The sequence below is a fragment of the Xyrauchen texanus genome, chromosome 8 (assembly GCF_025860055.1).
Source record: "Xyrauchen texanus isolate HMW12.3.18 chromosome 8, RBS_HiC_50CHRs, whole genome shotgun sequence".
Lineage (NCBI taxonomy): Eukaryota > Metazoa > Chordata > Actinopteri > Cypriniformes > Catostomidae > Xyrauchen > Xyrauchen texanus.
The window spans coordinates 154086-174493 of NC_068283.1; the positions used below are offsets into that span (position 1 = coordinate 154086).

Sequence of the window (20408 nt, forward strand, 5' to 3'; positions counted from 1 at the left end):
GCCTTGAGTGTTGTTCCCGTTTTCTTGTTCTTTATTTGTTGTTCTTCTATGTTTTAAGAAATGTGTGTTATTCATATTCACCTTGTTTCTTTCATTTGATTTGACATTATGGATTTATGGCCAAGGAAATTTTTCTTTAAAAGTATTAACCAGACAAAAGTTATTTGACGTTCGCTGGTCTGGGTTTATCTTAAACTGCCGCTTCAGTGTATACAAGAGCTATGTGACAATGAGCAAGATTTTCTGAGACACTACAACTACTAATAATTCATTAATAAAGGCTATTTTCTTGTAGCCTACAACATAAAATATTTTAATCTAAATGTACAGTGTAAGACATGTAAAAAAAAGACAAGAAGCTAACAATGTCAAGATCAATATTTGTGTAGCCTGCCTGACACGGTATTTTTACAGACTAACACGTCAAGTCTCTGGCATATACTACAGTATTTAAAATAGCATATATGCATTAGTTATATTCTCAATTTAATTTACAGAGCAATCCCTGCAAAGTTTTTAGGTTAACTATAGAAGAGACTAAGATTAGTGAGTCACACTAGCAAGACTCGCAAAAGGGGGCGTGGCATCACGATGGTTGCTCTACATCGTGATGTTGGTCAGCCATCACGATGGACGATGATATCGTCCATCGGCACAACCCTATTCGGTACCAACTATTTATATTCCCTCTGCACCTCCAGAAGAAGTAAGTGTAACGTTTTATTAACCTTTATATTAATCTTTGCAAATCGCTTGCACGCTTCACAATGAATGTGGCTAATGTTTACACTCAGGGTACATTACGGCATGTTTTCCATAACGTTACGACGTTCTCAATATAATTCATAATCCCACGTTTATAATGAACAACGCGTTATGGTTATTGTGTTATTAAAAACTGTGTACGCAGGTGTTACAGTTAACATGGTAACACTAAGTTACACCTGGTTTACTTGTATGTTACTGATTAAGAAAACCGGTTCAAATTGATATGGTTGCACTACAGATGTGACCTCAGAGACTCCCGCTGCCATTCTCTCTCCAAAATATACCCTCAACTGTTATCAAGGCAACACTCCACGTGCGTTGTGTCAAAAACGCCCCCAGAACGGAAGGGCGGGGTGACCAAAGCTCATTATCATTTAAAGTCATATGCACTGAAATGGCGTGCTGAAAACAGAGCTGTTTTTGAGCAGGTAAAATTTGTGTTTTCTTAAAATACTAATGAGAATTTTTAATAAAAGTATATTACAAAGTTTTCATTTAGACCCTAAAGATTAATATTAACTTGTACAAAAATTGCATTATATGACCCCTTTAACAGAAAATACAACTGTAATGTCTATAATGTCTTAGAGTCAACATTGTGTAATTAGATAAAATACGATTGTTAATCATGTTTAAAAATAAGTAATTAAATAATAATTGTATATATAACACCAGTGAGCAGCTGTAAGCGACTGTGGCAAGGAACACAAAACTCCATAAGATGTTGATTAATGGAGAAAAATAACCTTGAGAGAAACCAGACTTACTGTGGGGGCCAGTTCCCCTCTGACTAACATCATGAATATAATGTAAATATTACTTATGTATAGTTAAAATCATGGTTTAAAATTATTAAACTAAGTAAGTGTTAAGGGTCAGTGTTTAAACATCGATTGTGTTTGAACTGTAAGATTAATGACCACAGGCTTTGAAGTCCATCTAGATTAATTGCAGAAGTTCACATAGATGCAATTGTCCTTGTTAATTGGCTGATGAAGGCTTTTGTTGGCAATAGTTAGTCTATGCATTCCATTTCAAGATCGTAGTCCATCAATAGACCGAGGTGATGCAGGCAGAGATCAGGGATGTGAAACGCAGTTCAACCTGGCCGGTAATTTCGGTGATGTTCGGTGTGGTAACTAAATCCAAGGTTCAGACAATGGCATATGAAGTATCCCATGTCTTATGGTTGGAGTTGGCATCAGTTCATCCTATGAAGTCCATCATAATAGACTGAAGTGATGTTTGGCTGGCACCGGCTGCATTTAGTCATCATCATTCAGCGACACGTAGCAGTGGAGTCCAACATGAAGCATGAATGGAGCTGGATCCAGCCGGTTCTGGTGACCTCAGGATAGGAGTCCCGAGGTTGAGACAGGGAAACAAAAAAATATATAAGCACAGATGCCATTCAATTTATTGCAGACTTATAAATCATGATCAATGTTTCTGGTTTCTGGTTCCGGCAGACCCAACTAAAGCAGCCTAATTGTGGGTTGTTGGATAAATTAGGTGTATGCCTGGCTAAATAGATGAGTCTTTAGTCTAGACTTAAACTGAGAGAGTGTGTCTGCATCTCGAACAGTGTTAGGGAGACTATTCCATAGTTTAGGAGCCAAATATGAAAAGGATCTACCTCCTTTTGTGGATTTTGATATTCTAGGAACTATTAACAGGCCAGAATTTTGTGATCGTAATGAACGTGATGGAATATAGCGTGACAGAAGATCACTTAAGTACTGCAGAGATAGACCATTCAAAGCTTTGTACGTAGTTAATAGAATTTTAAAATTAATACGGAATTTAACAGGTAGCCAATGTAACGATGATAAAATGGCTGCTGCATTTTGAACCAATTGAAGTTTATTTATTGATCTTGCTGGACATCCTCCCAGTAATGCATTACAATAATCTAGTCTTGTGGTCATGAACGCATGAATTAGTTTTTCGGCATCAGCAACAGAGAGCATATGCCTTCATTTAGCAATATTTCTGAGGTGGAGGAATGCTGTTCTGCAAACATTGGTAATTTGATTTTCAAAGGACAGATTGGTATCAAACATAACACCTAAGTTCTTCACTGTTGAAGATGATGTAACAGTACATCTATCGAGAGTCAAATTATATTGTACTGGCTTTGGTCTTATTTTTAATTTGTTGGTCCAAAAATTAGTCTCTGTTTGTCAGAATTAAGTAGAAGGAAACAGAGTTTCTGCCATTCTTCTTATCGAACTATGCATTCGAGCAGTCATTTAAAGAAGTTGCTGATAATATAAATGTGGATGATATACACAAAATTATTATAAATTGGTTAAAGTGAGTGAAACGTTTCAAATTACCTCACAGTGAAGTCTGTCTAGCCAATAGGAATTGATTGTGGCCGTGCACTCCACCAATGAGAGGCCGCCGAGTGTGTGACCAGATCATCCTCATGTAACAGTGCAACAGAGGGATATTGACAGTGACGCTGCTCTCATCAGTGCGAACGCATCACGAACGGACTGTAAAAACAAAGTTTCTGACCAGGCGGATTAAGAAGCTCGGGTGTACAATCAGCAGTTGAGAATGACAGAGGAGCGGGATAAGAGCAGCGCGGAGCCGCCGTGCAGTCCCGCCGACTCGTGCAGCTCGCAGTCGCAGGTCGAGTCGGATTCTGACGCGCCGTCTTCTCCTGCTGGATCGGACGGACACGTGTCGCTCATGATGACAGAACTGGGAAATAAACTGGAGGATGAGGACGAACGCTTCCCAGCTTGTATCCGGGACGCGGTGTCGCAGGTTCTGAAGGGGTATGACTGGTCCCTTGTGCCCATGCCGGCGCGAGGCAGTGGCGCGATGAAGAGTAAACCGCATGTGAAAAGACCCATGAACGCATTTATGGTTTGGGCTCAAGCCGCGCGCAGGAAACTTGCGGATCAGTATCCACATCTTCACAACGCCGAACTCAGCAAAACACTCGGGAAACTCTGGAGGTAAACATGCTTATTTATTTACTCTATAGTAAAAACTATGGCGGTAGCAGCTTCTATTACTATTTTATTTATTTTAGTGGAAACTCACTTAATTTTATTATTATGAATTTATTATTTTACCCACAAATGAACTCCTTTAAACTATTATTTCATTTTTTTTCCAACTTTAAAAAAACTATGGACATAAACCTTATTTTTATTATATATTTATTTACCCTAGGTATAAACGCTGGATGTAATACTATATGTTTTTTTTAGTATTATTAAAATGCTTTATTAGCCTTAACGGTGTAATTCTGGTCGTTTTTAAAGGTGGTTTTAAATCCACATTTTGAGTTTTGAAACTGATTGGATCAAAAACTTTTATTGTGAGTGATTGAAATGAATCAGAATCAATGCTCACTCCACAGACTGTTAACTGAGAATGAGAAGAGACCGTTTGTGGAGGAAGCCGAGAGACTCCGAGTCCAACACAAGAAAGATCATCCGGATTATAAATACCAGCCCAGACGAAGGAAGGTTGTAAAATTGGGACAGGGCGAGTCTGATGCTGGGCCCGACTTCAGCCATCCCATGTATAAAGTTGAACCTGGAATGGGGGGTTTATCCAATCATCACGCCAACCTCACAGGTGAGTTACACATGCTTTATATGGAGTATTTTATTGTGCTTCTGCAAACAAATATATAACTTGAACGTTATTCTTTCTGCTGAAAAAACATTAGGTCAGCCCCATGGACCCCCAACACCCCCGACCACGCCTAAAACTGACCTTCATCATGGGGGAAAGCAAGATTTAAAGCATGAAGGACGACGTTTGCTTGACAGCAATCGACAGAACATTGACTTCAGCAACGTTGACATTTCCGAGCTTAGCACAGATGTCATCAGCAATATAGAAACCTTCGATGTCCACGAGTTTGACCAGTACTTGCCTCTCAGTGGTCACACCGGAGCCACCCCTATGACCTCAGAGCACGGTCACAGACCGAGCAGCAGCTCGGGAGGTGTGTACGTTACGTCCTATGGCCAACTGGTGAGCAACGGTCCTGCCTGGAGTCACAAAGTGGCTACAATGTCCTCATTGCCCGGTGTGAGCGAAGTGGGTCAGCACAGACCACACATTAAAACTGAGCAGTTAAGCCCGACTCACTACAGCGAGCACTCGCCGTCGCAGACCGAGTACAGCACGTATAGCGCTCAGGCGTGTGTCACATCGGCAGCCTCCTTCTCGGCCATTGCCTCGTTCTCCAGCACACAGTGTGACTATACAGACCTTCAGAGCTCCAACTACTACAGCCCATATCCCAGCTACCCGTCCGGGCTGTACCAGTACCCGTACTTCCATTCCTCCCGGCGGCCATACGGAAGCCCAATACTGAACAGCATATCCATTCCTCCTCCTCCCAGTCCCACCGCTAACTGGGATCAGCCGGTTTACACCACATTATCCAGACCATGAGGCGCGGCTGACCGGAACTATACTGTTACTCTGCTACACTAATGAAGGACAGCATTGGCTAAGTGTTTTTTTGTGACTGAACACAAATAAATGAGTGCCTGCTGATTTCTACATATCATGCCATTATTGATCTCTTCCAAAATTAGTCCAAAATTCTTGGACCACTTGAAAATCTAGGATTGTTTAGTTTTTTTTTGTCTTTAAACCAGGAAATGAACAAAAAGGTTTAAGATTTATCTAAATCTGATGAAATGTATTAGATTCAGCACTATTATTATGTCACTAATCAAGTGTAAGCAAATTAAATCAACGATGCTCTTTGGAACATTCTCAAGTCATGCTGTGAATTTCTGATGACATATTTTGTCACTTAATCCTGGACGGTTGGCGCTAAATGTGCTGAATTAGTGCCTGTACAACCAGCTGAAATCCTCTGTGAGGAACAGCAGTCACTACAGCCCGTTTCCTGACCCGCATGTGTGCTTTCACTCTTTGTGATTCACCAAAATTGAGCTAGAGATGAATAAAGAACAGGTGGAGAAACACACACACACACACGTGTACTGGGACCAATAAAGTGCTTTTGAAATTTGAAGGAACTTTTTTATGTCAACTGCTAATTATTATTTTTACCCAAATGTCTTAATGAAATCTGTAATATACTGTATATTTATGTAATATGTTTGCCATTTGTTTCATATTATAGTACAGAAGTATGTTTTAACTGCAAAAATGGTGGAGGGATCAAATAATTCCGGTACAGTCAGTTGTGTTGTGCTGATTTAACAATTATTGATTTTCAAACATTCCTGATTCCTGGAAAAACACCAATCACTTTTCCATCCCTTGTTGTTCTGCAGAAGCTAAAGCAAACGGAGCGAAATAAAATGTCACACGGACAAAAGTGAGATTAGTCATGATGATGTTGCTGCTGTGCTGTGAGTGACACGTCAGCTGCAACACAACCTTTTCTCTCAGTGGTCACCAACTCCCTTTTATTGAATCAAAACAAATTTTCCTGAGCACTTACACATGTCAAATGCTCTTGACATTTGAAGTAAGGTCATAAATAACTGCAGTTTTTAATCATTATCATTCATTGCCTTCACATGCTTATTGTCATTGAACTCCCGCTTGAATTAAATAGATTTCTATATTAATACAGCATTCAGCTTTCAACACAGAGCATATCTAATATTTGCTTTTATATTAAATGTTTTTATAAAATGTTTGGTTGCGAAACACACAAAATAGTGTTTTCTGTACATTTTGGTGTTTCACTTTAAAACAACTGAGCTGTGAACCTTTACTCTATGTTAACAAGTACTTACAAGATGAATTGCTGGTGATTTGTGTGGAAAAAAAAATAAAGTTTTTCCTCATAACAAATGACTGATAGTTTGTTCAGAAGCTGATTTTATTCATAATTGAAAAATCTTTCTGAAAATGTATTGTTTCGGTAATGTTCACCTTTTTTGAGATAACATTACATAACAGAAATATGTGCATTTATCAGTGCTCCAAATCAAAACAGCTAATTTTAGTTGGAGGAATATTTAAAAATTAAGCTTTTAACTCCTTAATTCAAGTTCATTAATTGTTCAATGGCATTGAGATTTACAGTGTAACACATTTGACTTACCATATGTAACAAATATATACCATAAAAGACAGAATACATGGTCTTTACTTGGAGAACTGCTGAAGAAACTGTCTGTTGAAAGCAGCTGCTGCAGTGGCATACTTTGCAACAGCTGCGCAGCCGTTTGTCACATGCAGCAACTGAAACTGCAGCTGTCTGCGATAGGAGCTGCACTGTTGTCACTTTCACAAGAGTACATCAAGATTTCAAAAAGGGTTTTTTACTTTATCACCAACATTTCAATTAACATTTCATAAGTGTAAAAAAACATTTTAGCCAATAGTTATTTTATTTTAATGCAATTAAGATCAAATAAGTGGATATTTAAAGAAAACATATTTCTTTGCAAGCTAGACTCCGAATATAAATGTGATCCCGAAATGCAAAGTACTAAATATTCTTATGATTTCTTAAGATGCGTGCTATCCACTACACATAGTGCACTGTGTATTACAGTGAATAGATCATTATTAACCATAATGGATGGAATGTTACATGGGTGTATTTCTCTTACTTTTATATGACTGTCCTCATTTGTAGTATGTCATTGTGTTTTGTTATGACAACATACATTTAATGGCATTACATACCTCAGGAATATTCACCATTATCTTCTATTGCAGAGGATAGATGTCTAACTCTCAAAATACATCATTTGGGAACAAATGTGAATTCTTACATTCTTGTTTTGAAGTAAAACTAAACATGCATCATAAGTTTAATTGCTCCAGAGATAATCCTTGACTGTGCACATAAGAACTTGTTGCTAGTCAAGGCAGAAACTCACAAGTAGCACATTCGGATGGTCAGTCTGACAGTCTGAACATGGGAAAATCATAAAAATATACAGCAGCTGGTCATCGACATCTGGAGTGGGGTGAATTCAGAGTTAAATGCGCGAGAATGGAAAAGGACGAGTCGTGTTGGGCTGGGTAGAATTTCAAAGCGATTCCTGGCATTCATGCCAAGCAGCGCAGGGAGGAAGCGCAGTGCCACGGTAGAGAACTGATGAATTTGAATGATTCATTATGTGCCGGAAGGCTCGATTGTCTCTCTGCGGCAAGTAAGAAAAGAAAATGGAAGGGCAAGAGAACTGACAGTCATTAGGAGCCATGTGAATGACTGATTACATGCACAAAGAGCTTGTTTAACAGAATTATACCAGCACAACTTCAACTCATAACTGTGACAATGGCGACAATATTAATATAAGTGATCATTAATGAGCAGATGGGATGTGGGAGGCTTTAGGAAGACTTTTAAACTCTCGTTTCCTCTCGTCTTGGCCAGAAAGTTTGAGGAGCTCTTGGGAACAGACGTGATTGAAGTAAATAAAGCCTCTTCAGGGTGCTTGTGTCTCATTTCACTCTCTTATTCCAGTTGAAGGCAGCAGGCCGTTCTCACCATCAACATCAGCATGCTCCAAATCTGATAGCTGCCCGTAATATTTTCTGTACACACAGCTCTTATTACAAAAGATGTACAAGGGAAACAATCAGTATTACTTCCCCACTGTTATATCAGGGTTTATGTCAAATTAGATTGATTTCTATTGTTGAGCTAGTTATTGTGGCACTACTCTAAGCATACTGACCAAATACAACATTTCAAGAATTTCAGGTTTTGTGGGGAAGATACCAAAACCACATAGAAAACAACTGTCATCAGTGAAACATTAAAATCTATCTGACCAAAACAAATAATGACAGAAAAATGTTTGTGTGTGTGTTTGTTTATGGGGAGGAGGCTGGTAGATTCAAGCATTCTGGGAACTCAGAGCTGATTTGCAAGTAAAATCAAACACAAGGTGTTGTGAATTTACGTTCTTTCCACTTGTTGCATTTCATGTACATTTATGCTTTTGTTTATACTGTGTATTAGTACCTCAAAGCATATGTTAACAAGCTTACACATCTGACCAAAGATATGAGATATACTTTGGCTGCATATTAATCTTGTCATTTCTTGTAATGCTGTTGTAAACAACACAATGTGTTACAAGAAATTACAACTCTAGTTCTTCTCTGACTCATTAAAGTTTAGCAGCAGTTTGTTCTGCAGAGCTGCTGGTATACTTGTATCAAAGCAAACAGCAGACTAAACAAAGACAACATGGACTTCCTGTGAGTGAAAAGGACGAGCAATCAGTGCCAATGTCTCTGAAACACATGACTGTATACCAACATCAGCGCAGATAGTAAGTCACACACACAAAAAAAACATTTATATGGCCAATTTGTAATGAAAGATAGACAGTATAGGGTGTAAATTATGATGACACAAAAATGTGATTACATTTCCTTTGAAAATACATTTTACTGTATAAGACATTAAGCTGTGTAAATCATAGATTTTAAATAAATGGGAGAAACTGGAATGAGCAACTGATGTAGACAAGGAAGTCCCACCTTTCAGGTAAAAGAGCCAATCACCTTTTAGATACAGACATCGACTGTCAGTCAATTCTAGAATGTGCATGTGCATTAGCTGAACCAGCTTGGAAAATTTACTTTTTTAGTATGATCTGAGCTAAAGAAGCACAATTTATGATACCATTGTTGTCATATTTTAGTGTTGATTTAAATATGTTCTTTGATCGTAATCTTGACCTAAAATTTTGGAGATTTATGTCTTTCCTCATTCAATTTCATAGGAGCTGTATGTTTATGTCACTTGTTTTTATAGAAAATAGCTGCCCAGCCTGGCCAGAAGTATTCCAAATATTGCCGCCAAGTGGACTAACTTACCTTGAAAGGGACTTTATCATAGGCATTATCATATTTATTGATTGACAGTATATTGAAGAAATCAAGTTGAGGCAAAGTCTCCCCTCATATGAATTTTCACCTGTATCTCAAGGTTACCACTCCCCTCACATTCACTACAGGCCGGAGCTCAATGAGAGCAATGAGATCTCTTGCATGAGAGATACTGTCTCCCTCTGAAACTTGTTGCTTTTTGACAGACTCACTTTAGTAATGTAAGTGCTATACACATTATTTAAGCTTACATTTCATAATACTTTATTTGTTTTTTTTACATAGTCGATAATATTCCTCATCCAACTTTTTGAGGAAGCACTGCCTCCCTTGCCTTCTCAGAGAAAATGCCATTGCCTTGAACTGCCTCATACAGCAAAATGGAATTTAATTTATTGATCCTATTACATACATATCTGTGCACAGTGAGTTTGTCATCCAGTCAGAATTAACAATGATAGGGGAAATGAAGGGTTGGTTGAAGGTGGGACAGTGGATGGAGCGGTCAGATTTCAGAAGGTAAAGTCATGGTGTCAATGTGTGTTCAGGTCTTCAGGCTCTATTGTTCAGACCACCATCAGTGTGTGGGACGCTTTCACTGCCCCTGGAATGCTGCGTGTGGGAGGAACATTTGCACTGAGTTTTCATATTCTCACAGGACGGAGGAGGAGAAACAAAGAGAGACCGTGAAGAGGAGTGAGAATGTGAGAGAAATGGAGGGTGAGAGAACAGGTCACAAATGAAATAAGTCTCTCCTCATTCTTGCGCTGCAGTCATTGTTTGGCACAGAAACACACAGACAGCATGAGCGGAGCTTGTATGCTGTACAACCCTGATCACACAACAAAAACATGGGATTAAACACACTTTCTCTATAAGACATTCACCCAATCGTCTTCTGTGTGCCCAGAAAGGATTTTAACACTTAAGTCACTTAAAAATGTATGACTGTTATTGCATTAGATAAAATAATATTAAAGTATGTGAAATGTATTTTACAGAAAGATTTGATAAGGACAAAAAATACTGTAAAACATTCAGGTTGTCAAATTTTTGTGAAAACAGTTCATGTGCTGAACTCCACCTGTGGCTAGGCTAGGACATCTGTGTTTACTTGATGGGAACTGACTTACTTTATGGAGCCACTAAAATCCACATCATACCCATTGTTTGAAAGTTATTGCCAAAACAATGGCTCAGAAAAGTTATACTTCTTTCATTAGAAAAAGTAATGGAAGCCTATGTGATAATTCTACCCGGATAGGCTCACGGCTGCAAACGGCTATGTCATTAATCTATGTCATCCAATGGCATTGTTATTCTTGTTTTTCAAATTATATATATATATATATATATATATATATATATATATATATATATATATATATATATATCACTGATTCTTGAGAGTCGGGACAAAACACGTTTTAAAAAACTTTTTAAAAAAATACACACTATATATCAATTAGAGTTGTATGTTTCTGCAGAGAAAGGTCTTAGCTATTTAACCATGTAAAGGAACAGGTTCTAAATAAAAACACATTTTTAACAAATAAACATGTTTCCCTTCAGAACTGGATTTTTGTCAACTCCGTCAGACACACTAAAAAGTATACAATTTTAATTCTTCCAATCCAACAAGAATCTAAAGTTCTGAAGTATATTGTAATAGTGTTTAGTTACTCTGATATGTAAAAAAAATACAATATATAAACTTAAGTTGTGATTTCACACTATTCTGAAAACTCAGATTTCTAAATATTTGTATTTTCAAACTTTGATTTTAATTTCAATATTGTAAAAACAAATTCCTTAAATAAATAAAACATAAGAAGATGTAGATCAGATGGTCCTTTATTACAAAAACAACATAAACTGAAGGAAGAAAATTTTTTTCCTAAAAAAATTAACAAAAACATACATCCAACGCTGTTGGTGAAGATCTAACGGTGTTGATGAAAAACTGACGGTGTTGACAAAAAATATGTGTGCATTGTAATTATTGAACAGATGTGCTCTTTAAACTACTACTAAAACTACTCCTTGTTATTAGAGTATTGAACTTACTGTAAAGCAAACTATAATAAACATATTGCACATACACGTTTCCAACTATTATAAATTACACCGTTTCCAACTATCAAAAAAAACAATAAGGGAAACCAGGGGCCCTCCTCCCCATCTGTTTTCATTTACCTCCCCTATACCACTTCCTGCTCTCCTTTTTCTCATCCACCTCTTCTCCTCTTCCTTTCCTCCTTTGTAAGAAGCCATTTACTTTAAAGTGGCGTGTGTGTGTGTGTGTGTGTGTGTGTGTGTGTGTGTGTGTGTGTGTGTGTGTGTGCGTATGTGTGTGTTTGGGTGTGTTGGATGTGTGATTGCCCTGCACTGCCTACTTTATACTGGGTGTGATCTTAAATTGACATTCCTTGACAACAATACTGCAACACATAATCTGTAGCTTAGAATCAGGTTCAATTATCTTACTTAAGATTTCATTTTTGTCTAACCTGCGCTTATGCCTTGAGCAGCAGGCGTCGGACATGCACACGCTCTATGAAGTCCATCACATCAGGGGCTATGCTGTAGATCTCTCGTTTTCTTAATTTGACTGGTGATGCATTTCCCATTAGTTTCACTATGATGTCTTTAACTGGGCAGAAACAGACATCCTTTGTGAGAAGCTTAGGCTGATACTTTGTTGTTGGACCATAGGGATGCAGAAACTCCACTTTCACATCTTGATGCTCAGTATCCACAGCAATGGTCTTGGCTAGCCACCAGTGGTCATCATATACTACTGCTAGCCAGTCTCCATTATTAAGGCTGCTAACAGTCGTCACTGTCACAGTACCCTCAGGACCTTTTAGAGGCTCCTCATCCAACTCCTCCTCCATTACATCTTCCATTTCCATATCCTCTCCCCCCCCCCTCCCATCTCTTTTTCCATCTCCTCCAACAACATGGCCAAAGGTCTTTTCTTCCCTGCCCTCCTTGTATCACTCTGCTGTTCCTCTGGGTAGCCATGGAAATAGAAGGTAGCTGGGCTGAAGCACTGGCAAACCAACATCTTGCTGCAAAAGCAGGATATTTGTCTGTGCTGGATCCTGTTCTCATGTGGGATGACCTGGTGTATTCGTCTGGTTGAGGGAACCTGTTTGAGAGGATGCATGAGAAGTGTATCATATCTTTGCATGTCTTCTTCTGCAATGTGATACAGTTGAATGCTCTTCAGACTGTTTGAGACCTTTTCAAAGAATGTGTGTCCATCTGTCACATCATTTCCTCTCAGGACCAGGTTGTCAGCTGTTCTCTTCACTGTTCCGCCAATGCCGTTTGGTGTGCCCTTACCATGGGAAGTGGGGAAGAAGTTCCATGTTGCTCTTTCAAACCCAAGTGTAGGGGGGATACAAGACAGAAGGAAAAAAATATTTTTGTTCTTATACTGTTTACTTGGACCATCAGACCAAAGTGCACGGTGGTGACCTGTGGATATCTCGTTTTGATATCTTTTAGGACTGGATCCATGTGTGTCCAGACTGCTGCAGCATCCTGTCTCTTTGACTCTGAAAGTGTGCAAAACCCTGCCTTTCCACCCTTAATGTAATACATTCCGGTGTGTAGCGTTATCTGTGGCAGATTTTGTCCAAAATGGCAGGCCTGTACTTCAGATTGATACTTGCATCTCCAGGATTCTGAAAAGTCAACGTGAACAATTGCTGTACTTTCTTCACAAGTCTCAATTGTGTTTCTGTATGCTTTTGACTGGTTTTGCACTAAACACACGTGTTGTGGTTTCATTTCTGAGTATTTGCTCATAGAGTTTGATGAGCTCTGAAAGACTGCCACTGTGTTGGACGAGTTTAGTGTGGATTCCATTGACTGTCTCTTCTTGAACTCTCTCCCACTGCTTCCACTGAACATGGATTTTGTCTTGGTCTTGGGTTGTAACTGTTCCTTTGTTTAGACATCGTGAGCAGGTGCGAAGAAGGCAGGCCTCACTTGCTGGAGAGCAACAAACTAATTGAAAACTGTCATCCAGTTTGTTTGACTTCACAACACCAGACGTTCTAAGGACCTCAAGCATTAAGTATGCATTTGCTTGCGGACTATCTGGAGGGGTGTGTGCCTTCAACACTGCATCTTCATTGGATCTTTTCTCCCTGGACCTTTTCTGTGCCTCTCTCCAATACTTTCTCCAATTCCTCTTTGCCCTGTCTCCCATCTTGTCTATTTGTATTACTTTTTTGTCTTTAACTCTCTTCTTCCACCTTTGTCTTTCCTTATCTTGCATAGCATGCTTGCTCTCTTGGTCGCTGTTTAATTTTTCTCTTCCCTTTCGTTGGTACTCTCTATTTCTTCTCCTTTGCTCCTCAACTGACAATTTCTGTCCAGCCATGCTTTCCTACAATACAAACTGAAATAAAGAAAAATGTACTTGAATAAGACTATAGAATCAGATTTTTATTATCGTGATAATTTTTGTTGGCCATATCGCCCAGCCCTACACTAGCTTCTCATTTCTCTATCTCTGTCTCTACATATATAAATATATATATTAAAGTGCTGGCAAAGTTACACGTTACACAATAATAAGCAGACCACTGCCTCCCCATTCTCTACAAGTCAGATGCGTATGGTTAAATAATGTAATTCATGCTATGTATGTGCATTTATGTGTAAATAAAACCCTGAAATAACAGTTTAACCCTTCACTATATTCACAAATAATATTATATTCGCACATTAAGAGGTTATTGTTGGATTTGTCAACTTCGTCAGCTTACAGGTCAACTCCGTCAGACATAGAACCTGACGGAGTTGACGTCTGACGGAGTTGACGTAAGGGCTTGTATTTTCCCGCCAAAACATGTATTGTATACTGCAGCTAGCTAGTTTTTCCTCAGTTGCTAGCTGTCCCAATAACCTCACTAAAATGCTTAAATTCAATCCACTATGGTTTAAAAAAGTATCTTAACAGAAAGATGGTATTGACATGGTGCAGCTGTGACCATAGGAATATTGACATTGTTTGTCTAAAATATAAACAAATTTAAAACGTACCAGAGCATGTGTTTCAGTGCTGCATTCACCACAGACAGGGAGATGAAAAGGGGTCCTCAAGGATATAGTTGACCATGCTATTTCCTGATTTAAAGAGCTTTATGAAAAAAATATGACTGAGTTGACAGAAACTGAGGACACAACTTTAATAGGCAGATATTTATGGAAAATATTGTTTGATGTTCACTTCATGTGTTGTTTTTTATAGTTATACCCCTTATTTTTTATTTTATATATATGTTTTCACAATTGTAAAGCTTTTTTAAAGTTTTTTGGGATGGTTAATATTGTAACCTCTTGCTGAGGACAAGTGTAATAACATGGACCATCTAACCACAGACCATACATTTAAACAACTTTTCCCCAAAAAGATAAAAAAGTTTATTCTAAAAATCAGATAGGTATATACAATTCCTTTAAATTTAACTTTGTAAGTATGTCATACATGATGAATTTCTTAATTTTTGCTATAAATTAGACTTTTCTATGTGGGACATGTTTTGTCCCGACTGTCAAGAATCAGTGATATATATATATATATATATATATACACGTCATCCATGCCTTACCATCGTGATATGTTGCTTGTGACCTCCTCCGCCCCACCGCCACCAGGTCTTGTCTCATTGATTCTTTGCCTGAAATCTGAAATCTGGACTATTTTGGTCACCAAAACTTGTTGAAGCTGGTAAATATAGAACCAAACTTATTTTTACAACAGTTTAACCGAGAAACCTTAGTACATGGGGCTGCATGGCCTGAATGCTGCAAATGAATGGTGTATTTCATAGTAAAAAAAACAAAAGCAAAAAATAGATTAGTGCATAATAAGAATAATATTATGTTGCACAGTGTTGATATTATTGTCATTTTGGAGTCCTGTCCCACTGGCAGCCTGGTTTACATATACTGAAGCTTCTGCTGACAGGTACAATATGTGAGTTTCCTTTCAAGTGGGCAACTTTGACGCTGCGTCAGTTGCTGCTACTATGGGGAGTTCCTCTTAAAATTATGATCTCTGAAGCCCTTTACAATCTATGGGCAGATGGCTCTTTACGCTCCGCCCCGATGCGCCTGTCATTGTGGGCATATAAACGATAACATAATGTCATTTGATCAGAATTTACTTCTTCAAGGTCATGATAACATCTCTCATACTCTGGACACCTGAAACTATGCTTCATCATTCTTCTGGCACACCTTTTGCAGCAATTAGATAAATTATACTTCTCTGTTGTGCTTTGGTGAATTTCAGTATCCTTTATCTAAGACCCTGTGAGCTTTATATCCTTCTTTCAGTCAATCTCGGCTCACCTTCTTTCCGAAGGACAACGCTGGTCCCCTCCCCTCCTGCTAAACTCATGTGGCTCCAGAGTGACCGCACGATGGAGGCATACAAGGCTGAGATGCAGAGCACATTGAATTTGAGGATGATTTGTCGCTGGCGCAAGCCTTGTGTGCCTACCCTTTTCCATGCAAAGCACTGGAATATGATATATGTGACAATCTCTGCCCAACCCTTGGTGCACATGGTGTGATTACATTTGGCAATTATGATGAGGAAGGAGATACCATATCCCTCATGGTGTCTGAAGGCAAGAACTGGTCCGTTGTACATTTCTCCCTGTGGGGCCGAAAAACACACTAAAATCTCTGATGCCAGTTAAATCAGGTTCTCTCCCAGGCAAACAAGAAACTCCAGCTTGAATGACCCACACCTGATGAGCTGGAGTGTTCCTAAATCGATGAGCGGTTTCTACCGAGCCTGTGTGACTCTGCATCACACCGTCAGATACCGTTCTTCCTGGAGCTGCATGACCAGTTCAAAATGTTGTATGCTCCCTACTCAGCCCGTCCATTAGTTTCTGAGGTGGCAGCCCTCATAACACTCGATCAGGGCTATATTGAGATCCCCTGCTTGAAGAGGCAGGAACGGTCCACTTATGACCCTTTTCTGCACTGGGATGGAAAGCCCAGCCATGTGCTCTGCACACCATGGCGGAGCTGCAGGCATACCAGGCTATTCTGCTCAAGCAGATGGATGAGAGTTGTTCAGATCCCGAGCTGTTTAAAGAGCAGCATCATGCTACAGACCTTGTGTTCTGAGCAATCAAAGTGACTGTCCAGTTCATGGGAAGCCTGGTGTCCTTGGATTGTCATTTCTGGCTTAATCTCATGGAGATACATTAGAGGGACAAAGCAGCTTTGCTGGACACCCCTGAGTCACAGCAGGGCCTCATCAGTGATGTCATTGAGGCATTCACAGATCAGTTTCAGAAAACCCTAACTCATTTAAGTATATCTTGCTGAGGCAAGGTAGCTCTGCTACGCAACTCACTTGTTCACTTCCTTGAGGCAACGCCCTGCCAAGTTCAATGCTCAGGCCACTCCAGCTCCCATGAAAGCAGATACTAAGCCAGCAATTCGGCCTCAGTGACCATGGCCTAGTGGCCCATATGTGTGTTCTCAAACCCTTATGGTTTTTTGAGGGAACTCCAGGAGGTTCGTGAGAGAGTGTAAATGATGCATGTGTAAATATTTCCATAATTTACAGATTTTTAAAAACATTGACGTTTGGAGTTGCATGGCACCATGCGAGGGTTGGAAGCTCAGCATGCTTTTCTAGTTTTTAATAATTTTTTGTCATAAACTGGTGAGGTTCTTTACACCCTGTCCCTTAACTGTTCTATGAAGACAATATGTAGAAGAATTCAGAATCCTCGGGCTCTGGAGACATTAAAAAACACTTACGTGCTCAAGCTGATACAGGGCCACAGACCAGTGACTCAGCTTGGACGTTGCGGCTGGAGAGATTCAGTGTCAACTGTCGAGCATGTTGGCAATGTTGGCGAAGTTCATTGCAGACTTGGAGAATCTTGCTGTAAGATATTGATTGATCACTGCCATGGAGGTGAAATTCTCTGAGGTGGTTACAAGAGTGTCGGATGTCGAGAAACTGATCGATTATCTGGAGTCATCGGAGAGGGAATTATCTGCTAACCCACTAGCAACAAAGATAGACTTGGAATGCGTTTTGGAGGACCTTGAGAATCGTAACTGACAAAACAATGTCCGAATTGTTGGAATTCCTGAGAACGAAGAAGGCAGAGATATGGTGAAATTCCTAGACGAGCTCTTCCCAAGTCGACTCGACACAACATGCCATAAACTGGAAAGAGTCCCGGCTCGGAGATCTGCTGAGCGAGACAGGCCCCGATCAATTTTAGCCAAATTTCTGAGATTATCCAATAAAGATCTTATGTTACGCAAGGCAAGGAATAAAGGAAGACTTTCTTGGAAGAACCACAGAATTTTCTTGTTCCTAGACTTTGCAAATTCAACAAGAGAGAAACTTGATCAATTCAAGGAATGCAAGAAACTCTTACATCAACGGAAGGTCGCTTTTGCACTGGTGATCTTGGCCAAATTGAGAATAGATCCTAAGGATGGCCGCAAAATATTTACTTGTCCACAGCAAGCAATGTTGTTCATAAAGTCAATAGAATGAAGGAGTAAGTCATTGTGTGATACTGTCTATTCAGCCAAGTGGACCTGACTTACTGAACATTCACTTGACCGTCCAAGGAACTGAGGACCTTTTTTGTTCCTTTTTGTGTTGGTTCTGCCTATTGGCTGGAGTTTGTTTTGTGGAATAACACTCCTTCGGGACAGTTATGAGGATGAATCTACACGTCTTTGTACAGAAGCTTGAGCAATGCGGTGGCAAAGTTTCACGGGAGCTCTCGTAGGCATACATGGACTGTTTGAGTTTAGAGGGATGGGTGCTGTTTAGCGCTGTCGTGCACGGGGTTAATGTGCATGTTTTTCTTTTTTGTTTGTTTGGTTCTGGTGGAAGTTTGATATTTGTTTGTTGCTCTAATGTTGGACTGTGGTCTTTATAATTTAGTTTTTGACACACAATCAATTTTTTCTAATATGTCAAATGTTAATATTAGTGGATGTCTCTCTCCACGTGGAATGAGAATGGGCTGGGGCATCCCATAAAAAGACGGAAGGTTATTTATTTTCTTAAATGTAAGACATTTTATATAGTGTTTCTTCAAGAAACGCATATTTCCCAGCATGAAGCTGAAAAATTTGGGAAGATATGGAGTGAATATGTTTCCTTTAGTGCTGGCTCAATTAAGAGCAAGGGAGTCATTACATTGATAAGTATCTACAATTCAAATGTCTTAAACAGATTAAAGATAAATTAGAAAGATTCATTATTGTTTTAGCAGTAATTCAGGGGCAAAGGTTTGTAGCGTGGCCACATAAGAGGAAGTTTTTAAATAAGGTTAATGACAAAAAACTAAGTATGTTTAGTCATTATATGCAATTAGTTTTATTGCTTTCCCCTGTATGCTGTATTTGCCTTAGCTGTTGTGGATTTGACCCCGATTTCTGTTCGCGCGATAACTTCTCGTGACTTCGCGTCACGTGATGACCTGTCATGTAAACAGGAAGAGACTTTGAGTTTCCATATAATGAACCGGTATGCCGGTCGTTGGGAGAGCGTACTCTCATTCACAAACTTTCCTATTCATTGTTGGATTATTGGAAGCGCGGGGTCGCCGTTCCTCAGAGGAGTATTTTCGTTTGGCTCGCAGCCTGGATTGCTTTTATCAGAGGACTAAAGCCAGTTATCTTCTTCATTTGATCTTGCTCACGGACTACACAAAGTTACCGGTGAGGCTGATCTGATCTCTGCCATTAACTCTGTGCACGCTGGATGATATTTTTACACACACACACACACATACACATCACTTACATGCGATTGCCTTGTAATATTGTAAATGTTCTTTGGTTTTGTAAATACACTTGGGTTGATTGTTTATTCATCAGTATTGAGTAATACTTTTTTATACTCTGTAGTTTAAGTAGAAACAGAACTTTTGTTCCCATTATTTTGTTAATACTCAACTTTTTAATATTGTGGAGTGTTACATAGTGGTGGCCCGTATGGGGACTACGTGGTGTTTCTTTTGTTATAGTGTTTTCTTTTGTGTATATAAATATGGAGGAAGAAACAAACTTAATTGGAAGAGTAATGTATCAGAATCTAGATACTGATGAAAAGGATACGGAAATAAATGACTTAAGGTGTAGCGCTGATGAAGCACAAGTGGCTGATTTCACAGCAGGCCCATTTGTCACTAGACGTAATCCTATGGCAGAAATAACATCTATGCTGAGTACCATGTATATTTCTGATGATGAGAAAATTGATGATGATGATGATGATGCAAAAGATGTATTTAATGTAAATGTAGTACAACCAATGCAAACAGAGATTGAAAAACTAAAGGTGGATTTATTGGCTCTTAGTGCAAAAGTACAACATAATGAACAGGAGCTAATACAGTCAGTAGATAGTTCCCTTAATAGAGAAACCAGTTTCCGGGAGGCAGTGGACGCTGGTTTGGCAGATATAGAAGATCATTTCCAGAGGTCTATAGAGAAGTTGGAGAGAGCGGTGGTTGACTGTTTTCTGCGGAGAGATGCTAGATGGGAAAGTCAAATGAAAAAGTTAAGATTCACCAGTACCCCATTGCGTTCTCAAATGCAGACTTTTTACCCTGCCTCTTCCCTATCTACGGTGAATGATTTGAAAACTCCCGTACCAGCAACAAGAGTTAAAGTCCCCCCTGCTACCAGAGTCAACGCTACCTATGATGTCACTGCTGGAGCTCAACTACCAAACATGGCTCACCCTTTAAGTATGCCCAGTATATCGT

General features: G+C 39.3%; 1 protein-coding gene across 1 annotated transcript; it reads left to right on the forward strand.

Annotated features, from left to right (window-relative positions):
* Window positions 1-3230: 3230 nt before the first annotated feature.
* Window positions 3231-6542, forward strand: LOC127647471 (transcription factor Sox-8-like). Its single transcript, XM_052131736.1, has 3 exons — window positions 3231-3740; window positions 4151-4371; window positions 4466-6542. The coding sequence occupies exons 1-3, from the start codon at window positions 3334-3336 to the stop codon at window positions 5200-5202; spliced, it is 1365 nt and encodes a 454-aa protein (XP_051987696.1). The 5' UTR covers window positions 3231-3333; the 3' UTR covers window positions 5203-6542.
* The last annotated feature ends 13866 nt before the right edge of the window (window positions 6543-20408 follow it).

Coding starts and splice junctions, on each gene's coding strand:
- LOC127647471 (XM_052131736.1), top strand. CDS start 3,334: ATGACAGAGGAGCGGGATAAGAGCAGCGCGGAGCCGCCGTGCAGTCCC. Junction 3,741..4,150: donor ACACTCGGGAAACTCTGGAG/GTAAACATGCTT, acceptor CTCACTCCACAG/ACTGTTAACTGAGAATGAGA. Junction 4,372..4,465: donor TCATCACGCCAACCTCACAG/GTGAGTTACACA, acceptor AAAAAACATTAG/GTCAGCCCCATGGACCCCCA.